The 19,171-nt window shown below is 38.9% G+C and overlaps 1 protein-coding gene across 1 annotated transcript in view; it reads right to left on the bottom strand.

Annotated features, from left to right (window-relative positions):
* The window catches only part of LOC105927773 (unconventional myosin-XVIIIa), a 94,703-nt gene that overhangs the window by 10,218 nt on the left and 65,314 nt on the right, over positions 1–19,171 (bottom strand). Inside the window, 11 exon segments of the mRNA XM_036143332.1 lie at positions 2,581–2,720; positions 2,809–2,994; positions 4,990–5,127; positions 13,677–13,760; positions 15,128–15,244; positions 16,141–16,254; positions 16,474–16,620; positions 16,794–16,898; positions 18,299–18,409; positions 18,577–18,777; positions 18,901–19,024. Of these exon segments, the coding sequence (XP_035999225.1) occupies positions 2,581–2,720; positions 2,809–2,994; positions 4,990–5,127; positions 13,677–13,760; positions 15,128–15,244; positions 16,141–16,254; positions 16,474–16,620; positions 16,794–16,898; positions 18,299–18,409; positions 18,577–18,777; positions 18,901–19,024 (1,467 nt within the window).

Genomic DNA, 19,171 nt, shown 5'->3' with positions numbered 1-19,171 from the left:
GTTTCAGTACACCATTATTCTTCTAGGGCATATTTTTCTAAAGCGGCGAGATTGGTTTAAAGGAGAGTGACTGACATTTTCAATTATAGTAGATCATCTATTTATGTTGATATTTCACCAAACAAACCTGGAATCTCACATGAGGCAGACTGTGTACACCTGCAGATATTTGGCATAGAATAAAGCAAAGTAAAATCAAACACGGGGCCATCTTTTAAACATAGCTTTTATCTGAGATGTATAACACAGAGAGGGCTTTTCATTCCGTTTAAAATGCCTTCTCTTCACAGGGCTACAGGGGTGGGGTGGCGTGGGGGGGTTGGGGGGGACTAAAGCGTGAAAGAATAGGAATACTGCATTATTCTCCCCTGTGGTTAAAATTGGTGTGAAAAACTATTTCAACCGACACACAACGACAGAAACAAAGGATGCATTTTTTTTTTTTTTCCATTCTCACATTTTGTTCTTTCTTTTTTGATATTTTGTCACCATGTCTTCCAAACTGCCAGAAGTGAAGATGACACCACGAAGGGAAGGAGAGGAAAGAGAAACAGCAAAGGTGAGATACAACAATCACAGTGCAAAAAGGAGGACAAAATGAGATAGCACCAAAGTAAAAACATTTTACACTAACGCTAACACATGAAAATAACCATCTATTGTTCTGTAAACAGAGCGGCTGTTTGTAATGTCTGCCTTTTAAAAGGTCTGTATTATTGCGGTCGGTGTTTACTTCCCTGAGTTCAGAGCATGCATAACCCTCAACCTCACTGTAAAGAGGCAGGCGGTAATCAAACAAGGGAGAAAAAAAAAAAAGCAAAGAGACAAAAGATCAGAGGCAGGAGGCTGAATTAAACCTTTTGAGGACTACTTTTGGAGCAGACAAAGCGCATGACTCAGAGTACAAAAGAGGTTAGAAATGTATGTAGAGATGATTGACAGCCTGCTAAGAAAAGCAGCAGGTTTTGTAGTTTGTTAAGGCCTTTAGCTACACTGCAGTGTGTGTACTGAAGCAAAGGGAACAGACCCTTACACAGCGGCGAGTTTGACTAACAGCATGAAAGACAGTTGAGATTATTAACATTAATGATGGCTCGGTTCTCTTTTCTGTTACTATGAACTGGAAAAGTGAAAGCATATGCATAAATCACGGTTGCCAACTGTCCCTTAAAATGCAAAATGATCCTGTGTTTGGGATTTAAAGGACTGTTACTTATTAAAATCCACCATATGAAGCTGTTTGTTTAATTTCTCATCAGCCCAAAGAGGCAAATCCAGTAATTTTTGATAAACAAAGCTATATCTAATGTGCAAACTAGGGGGGAAAAAACAGAGACGGGAAAAAAAAAAATACACAAGAAATAAAATCTGTTCTCCATGTCTGGAATGTGTACGGGGAAATTTTAGTCACTTATGGAGGAATTATCAGTTTCAAAGGACATGGAGCGGAAGAAGAGAGGGATCAGGACAATATTTCTCCTCTCATGTGATTTTAAAGAAATGAATGAGAGCTGCTACTAATGACGCAGCACTATGAGAACCTAGCAAGCCCATAAAATATGAAGTAAATACCTCCATTTGCATCTATTCAACTGTGACTGAATATAAATGATTATTTTAATAATCACTTTAATGTCATCAGCATTTCATCACTATCTGAGAGACTAGAAGCAGAAAACAATACTTCTTTATTAATAAAACATGCTCTTTGATATAATTAAATTTACCACACACCAGTAAAACTGCTTACAACTGAAATCCTTTTTTCTATTTCACTTCTTCTGTTTTGTTTCAGGCTCAAATAGGCAGAAACATTAGACCATAAGTAGTTAGGACAACTTTTCTTAAGGGAAATTGAAAATGGCATACCTGAAAAGCATTCATTAATTACATCTTGGGGGTCTCAGACTATTAAAATTAGAAATTTAATTGGATTTTTACTAGCAGTATTGAAGGAAATTAGTAAATAAAATAATAATTGTAAAAGCTTTGGGTTGCCATGAATGTAATTCTGTAATTACAGTATAATACCAACAAACTGGTCCGTTCTACTTATGTCAAACTAAAAACTAACTAAAATTTTGAAGCACTTAAACCAAATTTTCAAATGATAAAGAGACCCTGCATCTATTGGTTAGAAATGAAAAGTTCACTACAATGTAAAAAAGTAAAAAAAAAAAGCATCAGCTAATCTTTTTTATATGGACCATTGAAAACAACTAATTGATTAGATCATGCTCTTTACAAAAGTTCCTTGAGGAACTTAAGGCCATTTTATTGCTGGGCGTAGAGTCCAAATGTTCGCCATAGCAACAACATCTACCACAAATTCCTGACATCCCAAAATACAGACCTGACTGAAGTCCTGACTGTTCAGCTGCTTTAATTCTTGGATTTTTCCAATGCATTTTTCAATTTGAGAAAGTTGGCAACCCTGAATGCATAAATGTAAGACCTCATCCAGTTGGAACACTGCCAACATTAACGAGCGTGCATTTCTTGCAGGTAACACACTAAAATTCCTGACGTGCAAAAGGTCTACAGTCATTTTCATGAAACCGCTGTAAAGCTGGGAGGTACCTGTTGATCAAGTCCTCATTGTCATCACTCTCCATCTCATCCTCGATGGCTGCCTGCAGGTCCCCGATCCTTTTAAAGGCCAGCTTAAGGTCCACTTGTAAGCTCTGGTTTGCTGCCTCCAAGCTCTCAATATCCATTTCCTGGCAAATGAACAACATGTAACAGGCGTCATTACTCTATAAGCTCATTTAAATACAGGTGAGGTTACCAAGGAACTTAAGGCCTCACCAGTTCATGCTTCTTCCGGCTTGCTTCCCCCTCCTTCTTGGACAGCTCGCCCATTTCTTCTTTCATGTCTCTTATCTGCCTCTGCATGCGCTTGTTCTGCTCCTTCTCCCGGTTTTCCGCTGCGACGCGTTGGTTTTTCTCCTCAGTCATCTTTTCTAGATTCTCCTTCAGGCGGCCCACTAGGCTCTGGCGAGCAGTCGATATGAAGGCTTTCAGCACAATGTTCCAATTTAACAGCTTAGCTTTGACAAACTGATTTCAAAAGATCTCAACGACCGCATGTCATAACAGCACGGTTAACTATGCGGCAGGTCATTTGGGAATTCAAAACGACGAAAAACATCATTTGAATTAATTCATTGGTAGGCGGTGTGAATTAAAGTTCAGAAAAATCTCAAGTCTTTAAGTTGCTGTACTTGACCACAAAAAAAAAAGAAGAATTAAATACAGTCTTGCTGTACTGTAGGTTGTATATTTAAAGGTAACAATTTTTTTTTACAAAATCGGTCTTGGCTATCAACATTACCGCAGCCTTTAAAATAACTGAGATTAATGGCAACAGCATTATACCTTATCTAAAGTTTAACTTACCAACTTTTTGTGTATTTTGACTCCACAAAAGGGACATTAAAGATTGTTGTTGTTGCTTTATTAGTTGTTGTTTTTTTTGTATTATTTCACTTCAAAACTTAAGCAAATAAGACAGGCTGACAATTTAGTGAGTAACGGCTAAAATAAAAGTCACTTTTTGCAGATACACGCAAGAAACCATCTAAGAATAAACTGATGCAGCAACATCCTTTGCTCTACATGTTTAATACTGTTCCAAAGTACAATTTATTTTAGAAAACTTGGTCTAGTTAATAGAAAATAATTGCTACCTTGACATTGGCGTCCAAAATGTTTGTCATGCAGGCCAAAATTCTTAAATTACAAGTATTTAAAGTATGTAACTTTTTGTACAATTTTAAAAAAACTAAACACATTTTAGTGGGATTTTATTAAAACCTTTACCTGCTCAATAATAAACTAAACATGTAGTATTTTTATTGAAATTAAGTCTTACCAAAAAAGTGTTATGAGAAGGACATTTAGTTCCTTACCATTTGGGGTCAATATTTTCTATTTTGTTGGTCTACATAAGTATATTCTATTTTTGTGTGTTTTTAGCAACAAGAACAGCATATTTAGTCAAGCATTAATGAATGGGTGTGCGATGAATTAAAGTTGATGGATTTTTGGGGTCCAGTTTACTACGACATAAGCAAAGAAAATCATTCACAAGACCGCAAATCACCTGCAGAGCAGTTTGGACGCATCTGTCTTTATATATTTACAACACAGAGAAGAATGGTGAAGCAAAATTGTTTGCTTTTTGTTTACAAAAATTACATATTTACAGAAAGAAGTCTGTAAATATATGTGATATGTAACAAACCTTAATCTAAATCGCCAACACATCAGGAGACCAGTTAAAGAAATATTAGCGTTAAATCAGAATCAGCTTAATTTAGTCTTGATTGTGTTGCGTTCACAACACGTAGATATTAAAAATAAGGGAGGTTGTGTGTTCGTAACAGTGCAAATATACTTATGTTGTTTCACAGCAGAGTAGCTGACTACTCAGGCTGTGAGGTATTCATTGTGTTCATCAGAGAGACGGCCTGGGGGAAGAAACTGTCTCTGAGGCCACTTGTTATTGCAGCTAGCGCTCTGTAGCGCCGACCCGGAGGTAAAAGTCTGAATAGTTTATGTGCAGGATGTGCGGAGTCTGCAGAGATGTTAGCTGCCCCCCTTTTCCTGATGCTAGACCTGTACTAGTCCTGGATGGAGGCAAGGTCAGCCCCAACGATTAACATATTTCTTACATGTTTTGTTTTTATTAAGATGCAAACTATTAAAAAGGAAATTAAACTCAATCTGGTGCATTGTTCACATTTTATGATCATACATATTTTAAAAAAAATGCTTTTAGGACCTTAAAAACAAGAAAATAAATGTTTATATTATACGCTGTCCTATGCATGGATTAAAAAAAACATTATTCCTTGAAAGACAAATATCCTAACTTTAGTAATGAGGTTATTTAAAGCATGACTATAATAATTTACATGTCTTATATTAAATGTAAAAAAATATATATTTCTATAGCATTATATGAAATCAGCAGTATCATCTCACCTCCAAGCGCTTGACTTGAGTCTTCTCATACTCCAACTTAGTCTCCAGCTCACGGATCTTTGCCTCCTGGCGGCTCACGAGCGACTTCTCCACCATGGACTGTTCTTGGAACTCCAACTGGCTCTGGAGTGAATGGAGCTGGAAGGATATCACACACCAGGCAGAGATGTAAACATGCAAAGTCAGTTACTGAGCAGCGACGGTTGCCGCACACTCCCTTCTTATTTGCTGGTTTCCTTTTCTCCTCTGTTGTGTGGGTGCATAAACATTAAGAGCAGGTCTTGATCTTTAAATCTTCCAAATAGATTGCTGTTTACTTTTCACCCAATTTGAGTTAATTTATTCTGTCTTGGTAAATATAAATAAGGTGCATCCAGTCTGAATAATGAGTTTGAGATAAGCTTCCACTCTGCCTAAAATGGTCAAAAAAAAAATAAAAAAATAAAAAAAAAGCTTGTGGTTCAGGCTGAGTAACAGTGAGTCACGGTAATTTCACAGGCTTTGAAAGAGGCTTCGGCTTCATGCAAAGCACGTTTGTTCTATCTAAATCCTTTTTTCTTCCATGACTGATAAAAGGAAGATAGACACGTCACAACAAAACTGGCCCGAAAGGCAGCAGGGCACCTAATGAGGGACTTCTGCATCTGAGACAAGGAGGATTTGGAGCTCTCCTTTGATATTTCTAAAGAAGCCAGATTTCCCTCCTACTGGGAATGAGATAACCACTTCAAGGTCAGATGCTTTAGATAACAATCAGTGCCTACTCTGGCACATTTTAACAGTGGCTTGCAGCCCGCTGTGCATCTTAAGTGCAGCCAGAAATGTTCTGAAGGGTGGGCCCTGAGTGGCTTCGGCTCACGTAAATTTTAATAAAGCAGGAATGCGCCGTGGCGTTCGTTCGGGAGCGGCACGAGCTACACGCCGTTTGGCAGCAGATGGTCGTATTTGTTTAATCCACTGCAGATCCACGACGCTCATCGGCTACACCGGCATCATCCTGTACGGAGTGGCATGGAAACCGGGTTCCATCCCAGCTGGAACTGGGTGAGAGGAAGGGATGCCAGTCTATCACAGCAAGGGCCAACACCGACAGAAAGATGCATGTCACTGCAATTTAGAATAATTGATAAACCTATGGATGTGTTTGAATAGCCGGAATAAAACACACAGTTGAAATGGAACAGGCAAACTACACAATGAAGAGCTTAAACCGACCTGCGGGTCACCTAACGTCCATGATGAGAAATGTACTAACTTATAACAACCGTCTGGCCCATCTTCATGCCACCACAACAACAAAGGGGTCATTTTATAATCCTACTGATTATGTCTCAATTAGACAGTACCTGGTCACCAGATTGAAGAAATACCGAAGTTATAAACAGATGAAACACAGAGGAATAAACCGAGCAGCATTGCCCCTCCCTCACATGTTGCTGCATACTGCCACTCAAGCTGCTGAAAGAAGGCTACAGCACTTTTCCTTCATTACAAGAAAGACAAATTTGGAAATATTTCCAGGCTCATAAATAAACAAAGAAAATCGCTTTTCATTTTAATAAAAGCCATTTCTAAAAAAAATTAAAAAGTGCTATTGGCAACCACTGACAGGCATGCATGTTCATCAGTAAAATCCTGGCTCCACGATCGCAGGTGTCATCATCTTAATATAATTGTGTTACTACATAAAGAACAGCATAGAAAACTGACAATATTTGGCACAATAAGCACTAGAAAGCTACCTCTAATTATAACTGAATGTTAATAAAAAAAATTCTGTGTCAATAAAATAAATATATTTTATATAGCCAAGATGTTGCCCTGCGACAGACTGGCGACCTGTCCAGGGTGTACCCCGCCTCTCGCCCATTTGACAGCTGGAGATAGGCACCAGCAACCCCCGCGACCCCATGAGGGATAAGCGGTTTGGAAAATGGATGGATGGATGGATGGATAGCCAAGATGTTACATTAAGTTGCCCCAGGAACAACTGAATAGTTGTTTCTTTTTTGTCTTAAAAAGCTGTTAGATCATGTAGCTTTTATACATTTTTGCATTCATATTGTTATACTATTGTATTTATAAGCAGGGTTCAGCTTACTGTGATGACATGATAATGACAACAATATTTAAGTATTATTGATCATTTTAATAAATAATTTAAATAAAGAACTTGATTCCTTGTTTTATTTAATAAACCGATTATCTTCTAATATTGCAAATTGGTTTAATGTGACAGAAAAGCACATACGACTCAAAGTCTGGCTAAAAGGTGGAAATGGTGCATTTTGTTAGAATAGGTTTGATCGATTAAATGATCGTGAATTGGAACGGTGAAACAGACGCATGAGAGGTCTGGGGAACGTTCTATTAGACGTCTGCTGGCAATTTGGATGGGAGAACAGCATCATCTGATGAGCATAGAGGAATCTGAACTAGGTCAGCGATCATTACTAGGCAAAAACACAACATTCTCCAGAAATCACTATTATTACTCAACGCGTGATAAAATAAAGCAACCTTGATCCCAATCAGGCACTCTAATTAATTGTTCATGTCACGATATACTTAATTTTCTGTAAATTATCTCCCTTTATAATTAAAAGGCATAGAGTGCACATATAGAATAATTGCTGCCTAATTCTTGAGCTTCTGGCACTCCGTCTTGATGTTGCTGTCAGTTTGGATCTCCAGTCTATCACTGCTAGGCAAGTTCATTTCTAAAGCACTTTTCAGTAACAAGTGCCGCTGCTCTCCTTTCTGCTTTTTTCCACCACCACAATGTCCGGTAGGTTAGGCATCAGCTGTGGATCTGTGTGGATCTGTGTGGATCTGCGAGTCCCACAGGATCTTGGCCTCATCCTTTTCAGCCGCTCTTCGTGGTGTCTTCCACTTTGACTGGGGATCTTCCAGGCCATAATCGGCACAGATGCTCCCGTACACAATCGCAGCAGCTTGGTTATGGTGTTCCACGGACTCCTTGCCTGCCAGCATCTTACTACCAGCTGTGATGAAACCTTAACAGGTTTTAATGATTATTTTTGAAATAACTCATTTTATAATTACTTAATAACAAAAAAAGGAAATTCAATGTTTTTTTAATGCGTAGTATGAAATTGCTCAGCAAAGAAGGGACATTTTAATCTCAAAAGTGCACCAAGCGTTACATGCTGTTGGATTTGGGATTGTATTGCCAATAAGGGTTTTAGGAGAATATTCTTTCCCCACTATATTCAATTCAATGCAGAAGTAACCAACATGAGTAGTCATCTGCCACTGGCTGTCTATTAACTAATGCCAAGTAAGGCAACCTTTACATGAATGGTTGCAAATTCAGAATGGTCTGGTTTGTCCGTCTAACTTGTTTCTAACTTCTCAGATTTCTTAAACAATCCGCATTGTGCCAATATATGTCTGCTTATACTCGATAGGAGTGCCAAAGATGTTTTGCCTGAAACAGTTTGACAAGTATCTACTTTGCTCATAATATTAACTGAGACAGAACCTCGAGCACACCTTTCAAAACAATAAAACTGCTTAGAGCATCATCGTTTTTATATTAGAACAAGACTGAGGATCCTGGATGCATTTTTGCTTCGGTTTGCACACCGTAATTTGTCCATGACCTCATTTAAATAAGGGCAGTTATCAAAATGATTAATATACGGAGTATAATATTACCACTGCTACTACTACAGACCTTAATGAGTTTGATAATTCCATTTATGCTGCCGGCTTTACGGTTAGTAATAAAACATTTTGCATATCTTTTTACACGTTTTTAAACAAAGCCATAATAGTTTAGGAAACCCGCAATCAATTTTCTCGCAATAATGTTGATACAAAATTTTCATATCCTTACAGTCCAACGTGGGTCCTGTATGACGTGGTAGACCTGAGCCTCTGTTGTGCCTAGTGCTTGTTCTTGTGTAGCCATGATTAGTGCCTCTATGCAGCAATTTCATTCAGCCCTCTGAAGCCGTGGTTAGGACTTCTTTATATCAGTCAATTCCTCAGTCTGTCAATGGTACACACCATGCTGAGCCTCGTCTCTTCATGACTTTTCCTCTGATCATTTTCTTGCACGCTGGTTTTTCAGTAGTCAGAGACACTGTTCTCTTGGACATAATCATGGGTTCTAATCGCTCTTACAGCAACCTCCACTGACATCAGGAATAAAATGCATATACAGGATGTGTCACCCAGGCTAACACCATCAAGTTAGGTAAATTAGGACATTCTGATGAGAAGTGGGCCACTGGAACGAGACCCACGTGGTTGAGGCCAGAGGATCTTAACCTTCCGGCATGCTGCGGTTCTAACAAGCCCAGTAAAGAGGCTAATATATATTTGCAAATGTGTTCCCTTATCTTACACGTTTCTGCATTTAGTAATGCAACAGACACAGACTGCAATGTTTTTACTGGAGTTTTATGTAATAGCCTAAACAGAGAAAAACATTTAAAAGAGAAAAAAATACATATGGTTTTCTAACTGATATTTACTAGTAAAAACCTCAAAAGTGAGGTGACCATTTAGATTCACCCTCCTTTACTTGATATTTCTAAATAAAATCCAGTTCAACCAGTTGCGTTCTGAGGTTGCGTCATAAGTAAATACAGTGCACTGTTGTGTAATTTAATCTCCGTCTAAATACTGAAGGCTAAGGTTTGGGTTGTTTTTATCTACTGTTAGTTTAATTGGGAGTGTTCTAAGATGTTGGTAAGTAGGCTGTTTTTCACATATTTAACGAGAAATGTGACTTTAAAATATGTATTACTGTATTTTTTCGGACCAGAAGGCACACCGGATTATAAGGCACACCGTGAATTAACGTATCTAAGTGTGTCTATGTCCACACATTACTCGCACAGGATTATAAAATGCATTAAATAAAACCTAAGTGTGTAAAATCCCTCCGCGTACACAGCTCTTTCCTGAAAGAGAGAGTTATCCGTCTGTCGGGAGGACAGAGTAGTTGGACTACACTGCCCTGTTTCTAACATAAGGCCAAAATAAACTCAACTTTCATATTGAATTAACTTAATTGGTTTATTGTTGCTAGCGCACTCTGGGCATGGGCTGCCATACATGAATGCGCTTCTAGTTTAGACATTACAGTCAGGCAGTCTTTTAGACAGCTCAGGGGTCCGATCAGGCAGTGACACAGTGTACCGTAATGCTCCGAGCGGCTTCGTTGCTAACAAAGGTCGTACGTACACATTTTAACAGATTTTTGAGTCCATTGTACCACATAAAATTAGTCAGTAAGTACAACTTTAATCATATACAGTATAAAGCAAAATGTAGGGATTTTAAGTGTGCATTATAGTCCAGAAAATACAGTAATATAAATGGTCCCTTCTGTCAAAATCAAACATAGATGCAAGTCTGAAAAGTAAGAAAGTAATGCCTACATAAATGTCATCCTTATCATTATGAAGGCTGCATTGACTTCCTCGGGCAGTTCAGTGGCATATGAGGATGTTGGTGCTTTTGCAGTCAAATTACATTCAGCTTTAACAGCCCAGAAGAAACTCATTTTTGCAACATCAATCCATCAACTAAGGAAATTCCTTTGCATTCATATATGTCACACCCAACACCATCAAAGGTTATCCTCTGAGCAAATGGTACTCCATTAGGAAAACAAGATAAAAGCTCTATTATAAAAAAAACGGCCTAAATCAGATGCATTAACCTTTTTACCATATGAATATACACTTATTCACAGCCTCAACCATTAGCTGACATCTAACCGGATACAGCAATTTAACCAATCAGCCCAAAGACGGCATAAACCAGATGAAACAACTGTAGCTTCGCATTTGTGAGAGTAGTATGATTCACATAAAAAAGGCTTTTTGTTGGTGAGCTTACAAGACCGCCGTTCAGCATGTTGCAGGAGAAAAAGAAAGGAAGGTCCGCAGCAAATTAAAGCTTTGACCTATATCAGGGTTGCCAACATGCTGTTGCGCAGCCAGCAAACTGTGACCCATACATTTTTGAATCATTACTTCTAAGCCAGCCATCTGTTGGTTCTTAAAATATTCCACCGAATAAGTGAAAGCGCTGACCTTCCTAACGATCCAGGCGAGAAAAGGTCAGAGGATGACACACTTCAGCAGGACTCATCTCGGGACTGACACTGGGCATTTAGGTTACAGGATTAGGTTTATGGTACAGACTGGGTTCTAAATGTTAACATAGATCAAGGCATGGGGAACATCCGAGAAATGTATTCCAAGTTCAAGCAAGACGACATTTCTTTAGATGACACAATTTAACATGACTCTTGAAAGATGTGTTTGGAAATGCAATTTGTGGCCGTGCATTCGCCAGCTTGCATGAAATTCCCATATTTAACTATAGCACCAAAAAGAGGGTCATTTAAGCCCAAGACAGAGCATCCTTAAAACAGCACTTGTGTTGCTTTTGTCTCGTTTTAACAGTTTTACATACTGTAATTAGAATAAAATTTGTTCAAAAACAATTTATGTGGCGAGCAATGTATTTTAAAGTGAATCAAGATCAACTCACTTTTCAACACTAAGCAACCAAACTTATTTTCCCTTGTTTGCAATATTTAGGACCAAGTAATTATAAACAATATAATGCCTGATGACTTATCATACTTAGCTATTTAAGCCATTTGATCTCAGATTGAAAAACAACATGAAAGAATAATTATGATGAAATTGTTCAAAAATGTTTTGTAATAGGTGATTGGGTAATCAAATTAATACAGAAACGCACAAAAGCTCAGAATAAATCACATTAACTCTAAACACGCCTGGAGCTGGCAAATTTTAGTGGTTTTATTTACTGTGCACTTAATTTTCACTCCATAATTCTGGCTCTTTTTTTTTCTGTTCTTACGCTCGTCATTTTAGTGAAACACTCGTCAGTGCTCAAAGAGGAAATTATTCAGGTCACTTAGGCAGCCAGCCCAAAAAAATACTAAACCCATATATTCTGTGCAGCAATATCCAAAAGTTACTGACAATCAAGACAGGCCGATCTTCAACTTGAGGCTTTGCAGAATTATTTCTCCAGCATCTCGTCAAGGCTTTCCAAGTCCCGTTCCAGCTCCTTATTGATCACTGATCTCATTCTTCTCAGACTCCACTATGCTCAATAACCTATTTCTCCTCAATCGAAAGTCTGCATGTTCTGGAGCATTGCCAAAACTTGTTATAGGGCTGCATTATGTCTCTCACTGCCGTTCACATTACAATTATCTTATTGATCCTGCCAGTTATTCATTAAAATATTCAAGCTACATATATAGTTTATACCAGCTTTTGCCCGAGCTCATCCTAGTATGTTATGCTGTGCTTCTCTGTCAGATTGCTTATCAGAAAGCAAATAATAAAAATAAAAATAAAATCTAATAGAACTTACCTCACACTTAATCAATAAAAATTGCTGATATTCATTTTGTTAGTCAGGCTCCTTTTTAGCTAAAACGTAAGCACTTACAGAGAACATGCAGAGAACAACACTCTTCAGTGTGGATGGAGATACTAAGTGAAACAGACGGTTGGCAATTTTCTGGATCAGTGAGATGTTGAAAGATGAAGTCAGGAGAAGCACAGGAATGAGAAGTTTCTTGAGATAAAACTGGATTTTCTACTACATGTAGAGGCATGCCAGTGGTTCATTCAGGCCACGAAAGTGTAGGGCTGCTCAAAACCACAAAAAAAAAGAAACAACAAAGAGAGATACTGTGATTTAATCGTCATCATCACAGGATTTAACATCTTCCCCATTCTCCTCTTTCTTTTCCTTCACTGAGTAGTTTCAGCAAAAGAGACAGGGCATCAGTCTAGTGGAGCAGCAGTTGTGTGAAACTTACTAAACACAACCCTTTAATTAAACTTTAACTACTGGCTATAAATACAAGGGGCTCGATGTCCTACCAGACGTACAATTAAAAAATTGTACATCAAAATATAATCAAATTAATAGAATTAACTTTCATTACGCGTGTATCAGATGCCTTTGTGTGACGATGCAAACAGACGGCCCACTGGGTCGTACAAAATAACAGTGTGACATTTAAAAAGTGACTCAACTGTGAGGCCTCTTTCATATGTGTGAGAGTAGAACGACACCTTTTTTAGTTGACTAATATAATCATAGCACACAGGCCCAATATTTGTTTGTGATGTCGCGCTATGTCCTGTTATCACATTTCATTTCTTTAATAGCCAAGTCTCAATACAGAACGCTCATCTCATTGCGCTGCTTTCAAATTGGCACTTTTTTATTTAGTGCTCCCGTGTTTTCAAATCAAATTATTCTAAAAACACAAGATAGCTTCCTGAGACTGAAGTGGTGAGGTCGTGTAGGCAGACAATTATTGAAAAAGGCTTGAATGAGTCCTTTAATTCCTTCGGCGTAATGGGTTGCTGATACATGCCTTCGCTGTATATGAGAACAGAGGCGAAAGAACAGTTTCCCACTTTGGCTGTGAAATTTCACAGATTTGTACTATTTACATCTAGATTGCATTTGCAATTTAAAAGAAAACTGCCATAGAAACCAAGCATCCATCCACGGTCATAATAATCAGTGATACTCTGAGAAAAGCTGAGGCATAATCAGAGGGAAGTGCTGAGGCAGTGAGCACGTTCCCGGGAGGCTGCTGTGGAGGTGCTTATGAACACTTCTTTTTACTATACCTTTTCTTGGATTTCCTGCTTCTCCTTTGTGGCTTCTTCCAGCTGGGCCTGCAGGTCATTGATCTGGCTCAAGTCCCTTGCCGACTAACACACACACACACACACACACACACACACACGCACGCACGCACGTAGACAAAAAACAAGAATTAATCTTTGTCAACGATTAAACAAGAAAGGATGAGACCTGAGTGTTTCAGATATGTTTCAATTATCTTGGAACAAAATTACTTTTTTTGTTAATGGTTCGTAAACACAGCAGGTTCAACTCCAATAACGTGTCATGTGGTTTTGATGTAGAGCAGATCTCGCTTATTTGAAAGCACACGCTGTGTCAGAAACAAAATACATCATTGACAGCACACGGCAACATTCTGCATGTGTCGTTAGATAAATTATATATCTAGAGATGTAAGTATGATGTACAATTTTGGAGCATCGACATGTCAAATGACCTTAGATATCATACCACAGGCAAAAGCAAAGCATTTGGTCCTTAGAAACCAAGCATTAGCCCTCAAACAAACTCCAGAGACCAAAAAGACTCGGGTAAAAGGTATAAAACCAAATGCCACCAGACCAACTCCTACCAGATCAAGCACACTTAGACAAAATGGCATCAGATGATCCAAAACCAAGTGAGACAAAACTGAGTCGGACTAAATGACATCAGAACTAAAAGTCATGGTATCAAATGGCAGCAGACTAGGCAAGGGCCAGTTACTGGCCTCAACGTGTTGAACAGCAATATTGTTTTCTTACTGCCCTCCGAAATCCAGATAAAGTTCTGGAATCCCAATCACTTAAACAATATTTTTAAATCAACCTACTGTTTTAGCTGACACTGAGTTTAATTTTATTTGACAACTTTTGAATGAAGATTACAATTGGGATTTTTCTAAATATCTTCACAGAGGAAAGAAACCTTTTTGTAATGAATTGTCATGACTGCGTGAAATGGCTGTGTCCTCAAAGGCAACAATAAGTTTATTAACATAATTATATCAGTAAAAATACATTTTTTGGCAACAAACATTTAGTAATTGTTACTTTTTTTGTTAAAAAGGTAAATTAATCATGTTATACATTTTTGTTCTAAATTCTGTTATTACTATGATAATGAGGTATCTTTGCTTGGAGTTTTTCGTACCACGAGTCTCTCAACACCTGACTGCCTGAACCAGACCAAATGGCAACCGATCTAAAGCTATAAGACCAAACAGATTCTGACTAAAGAGCATCCAACCAATCAGCAGGGGACAAAAGAGCAGCAGACTAAAGGCTAACAGATCAAACGACATCAGACAAAACTGACTTAGACAAAAGGCACCAAACAGCATGGCTTTAACTGTAGACTGGTCATGTGTCTATTCATTAGGAGTACTGCTCTTTGCATTGACATCTCAAACGCATTCAAACATATGACTGAAATTCATCGACGGTTGAGCAACCTGTGCAACTGCGGCTTTGTGTTTCTTCATCAGCTCGTTCATGTCTTCCTGGTCCTCCTCCATGCGAGACTGCAGGTCGTTCTTCTCTCTCTGCAGACGGCTGATCTGCTCCTCCAGCTAAGTGACAAACGGATAGAAAAAACACACCTTGGTACAGAATGTCAGGATGTATTCATGAGCTATCAAATATGATAAATGACGATTAGCTGGCCAAGCCAGGGTAGTCCCGAAGTTTCATCTTGCTGCACTGGAACATAATCTAGACAAGGTTATGGCTGGAGGATGACACCAATTGGAGATAATCAATTGGCTCGTTTAGGCCAGGCAAAGTGCAGCGTGTGCAGCGTGCCGGCGATGTCCTACTTTCGGTTTCAGCTGGTGGCGCACCAGTTCTCGATATGAATTCTCTAATCTGAGACATTTGCAAGACCCTGCCTTGCCATAAATGCGGCAATTAAAAAACCAAAACTGGAGACACACAGCACACTGTGTGTCATCCCAAGAGACACAAATATCCTCAGTCCATGAGTCGAAAATGTAGGAAGAAGTCTCGTGAGACAGTTGTTAATGAGCAGACTGAGAAAGAAAAAAAAAAAAATCAGCAAAGCTTATTTAACCATTAGAGCAAAATGTTGAAATCAGACATATGCCAAAGGCCGTTTATTATTTTAATATCCCAGAATGGCCTCCTGTATGCATATAAATGAGAACCCTACTGCAATTTGAGGAGTGAGAATTTGATATGCACAGACCCTTAAGTAATTACACATTGTTATTTCTGAGGGTTTCTTCTCATTGGAAAAGTGAATATAAAAAAAACACAAGTGCAGAAAAAAAAACAGTCTAAACATTGATGTTTGAAATGTGCACATTATTAATTACATTTTAAGCATAAAAGCATTTTGTGTTGGACACACAAACTGAAAAGCACACTAAAGTTCTATTTGTTAGAACAGAGACTCACTTATACTGGCGCTACAATGTAAAATATATGAGAAAAAAACAAAACTCACCGCCATCTTGGTTTTGACCACATCTTCCATTTGAATATGCAAATCTTCAATTTCAATCTCCATGCCCTTTCGAGCTTTCACCGCTGCCGCACAAGTAAACTCTGACTCCTCCAGCTGTGAGGCACAGTGGGAAACGTGCAGGAGGGAAGTGAAGGACAAACGTTAGTGGGCCGAGATCAAGAATCCCTGCTGGAGATGATGAAAGATTTCTCCATAGTTGTTGTTTTATACTCTGAAAAGCCCTTTATTCTCAGTATATTTTTGTCACTCATTAAATGCTGCAGTACTGTCATCTGTTGAGTTAGAAGCGAAACGATCCCAAAGAGGACGTACTTGATTTTTGAGCTGGGCAATCTCCCTTTTGCTGGGGGCGTTGCTCTTCAGGTGGTCCAGCATAATCTGAGCATCAGCCAGGAGGACTTTTGTTCTCTTCAAGTCTTTCTTTAGCCTCTTCTCCGTCTCCACATCCCTCTGGCTAACCTGAATAACGAATCACTCCGCTGTAGTTATTACTATTACACATGACCATCTAGCCTCCATCTAAACTCAGAGCACCTCTCAGAACTCAAAAGCATTTTATTTCCAATCAAGAGAAGTGGCCCGCGTTTAAATCACACACACTTTAGCACGGAGGCGAAGAGCGAAGGCAGTACCTGGTCCTTGGCAATCAGGAGCTTGGACTCCAGCTCCCGTTTTTCACGTATGACTTTCTGTTTGTCGTCGTACTCCTCCTCCAGCTGTACCTCCATGTGTTTGAGCTGCAGGACACGGGAATGTCAAAGACGCAGGAGGAGAATATCAGTTAAAGTCGCACATGCATCACGAACCATTTTGTTAGGTGTCGCGGTTTAGAGCTGCAAGCCATTACAGCATCCAATAAAATACTATTCTTCCATTTGTAATTCAGGTTTGTTATAGATCTACAGCGCCTTAGAAAAAGAATCACACCCCCGTAAACACCTTTCACACCTGCTTGTGTTACAACCAGAAACTTTTTAGTGGGATTTCATACGATACACCGGCATTAAGTCGCACTAAATTATGAAGCGAAAGGAAAATAACACATGAGACAAACACGCGTTTTTTTTACAAATAGAGTTGATAAGTGTGTAACACGTTTTTATTTAGCTCGCTTCACAACAATATCCCAAAATAAAAATCAGTTCAACTGCTTTCAAAAGTCCCTGAAATTGCAAATAGTTGGGAGTGTAACAGTATGCAAAAATCCCGGTTTGGTTGATACTTTGGTTTTAAAGTTGCAGCTCTGCTTTTGGTGCGCTTCGATCAGCAGAAGCAAAGTAGAAATGTCCATCATAGAAGTGGCTGGAGGGAGGGAAGGACGGAGATTTTTTTCCTCAGAAAAATTAGTCTGAGTAGCAAGGAGAAGGATGAAAACTAAGTTACACACTACCTTCAACACCATTCCCACTGTAAAACAAGATGGTGCTGCATTATGTAATGGTAATGCTTTTCTTAAGCAGCACCAGGGAAGCTGTTCAGATTTGACAAGATGGATGGAGGTAATTGCAAGGAGATCCCAATAAAAAAATGTCTTCAAAAGCCATAAGACCGGGGTGGAGGTTAACCTTCCACAGGGCCGATTACCGTAAACCTAAAGCCAGAGCTTGAATGAAATTGTAAGGATAGAAGCATTTTAACATGTTAGAATATCTCAGCCAGTCCTGCCGTAAGCCTATATATATATGCAAACCATGTATCATTTTTCTTTCATTTTCAAAATTATGCACATACAATCCTAATAAAATATATTGAGGTTTTTGAATGTAGAAGGTAAAAAAGGTCAGGGAGTACGGACACTTTTCCAAGGCTCTTTATATCCATTCTGCAGTGTTGTAAAAAAAAAAAAAAAAACATTTTTTGCACTTGGCAGTTGATAACATTACAAACCCCGCTTCCTTTGCATAAAATTTTTTTTTTTAATTATTTTTGCTCCTTTTTCAAAGACAAAATGGAATTTACAGGAAGCAGTTTCTAAAAATACGCCGGGTTAATTACACTGAACTTCGGCATATTTGTGAGCGTCGGTGTCTGTTTCTCTGTGCTGCCTTGAATGGGCCTGGCTAATTGGTAGTTTAGAGAAGAGAGGACATGAATAAGAAAAATTAATGCACAAAGGGTGAAAATGAGCAACGCCTACCTTCTTACTGCACGACCGCCTGATTTCCTCTACCTCTTCATCCTTGCTCTCAATCTCTTTGGAGTGGGTCTGCCGCTGCCTCTCCATCTCCATCTCAAGTCTCAGCTTAGCCTGAGTGCAAGATAAGGACACGCATTGCAGCTTGCGACATAGATATACAGAGACAATATTAAAATTAGAGTGAATGATTTCGGAGAAATTTCATGTTCTGGAAATGGACAAAGCTAGTCAGACCTAAAGAAGTTTTACTGTATATATATATAAAAAAAAACGAGTACCTGCTCCAGCATTTGGATGGTTCCAGCCTGCTCATCCAACTCCTCTTCCTGATCTTTCACCTTCGCCTCGAGGTCATGAAGTTGCCTCTTCAACTTGGCCTGCGAGGCCTCGTCCTTGGACTCCTGGGAGGACAGATCCTGTAGCTCTCCCTCTAGTTGCTGCACTTTCACATTGGCGGCGTACAGTTCTGTGTCCTTGTCCTTGCGGGAGGCAGGGAGGCGCACAGTAAAAGTTAGACATCCGTACGAGCCAGGCTACAGTATATCACTCAGAGAGCGGAAGGGGGGAGAAAAAAAAAAAAAAAAAAAAAAAGAGATGCTTACCTGCAGCTGCTGGCGGAGGTTAAATATCTCACCGGTCATGATGTCTTTCTCCCGAGCCAATTTCTCCCGCTGGCTCTTTTCTCTTTGTACGTCGTCCTGGGCCTGGCTCTGCTCCAGGTCAAATCTGGGGCACACGTGGATGCACGTACGAACTGAAGATCTTATCGTTGCATTATAACGATTTAAACTATACATACTATAATATACAATTTGTAGGCACTAAACATACTATAAAATCCTTTTACATATTAGTCTTGAGATATAATTCTTG

Source organism: Fundulus heteroclitus, chromosome 11, assembly GCF_011125445.2.
Source record: "Fundulus heteroclitus isolate FHET01 chromosome 11, MU-UCD_Fhet_4.1, whole genome shotgun sequence".
Lineage (NCBI taxonomy): Eukaryota > Metazoa > Chordata > Actinopteri > Cyprinodontiformes > Fundulidae > Fundulus > Fundulus heteroclitus.
This window is presented reverse-complemented; position numbering and strand designations above follow the sequence as displayed.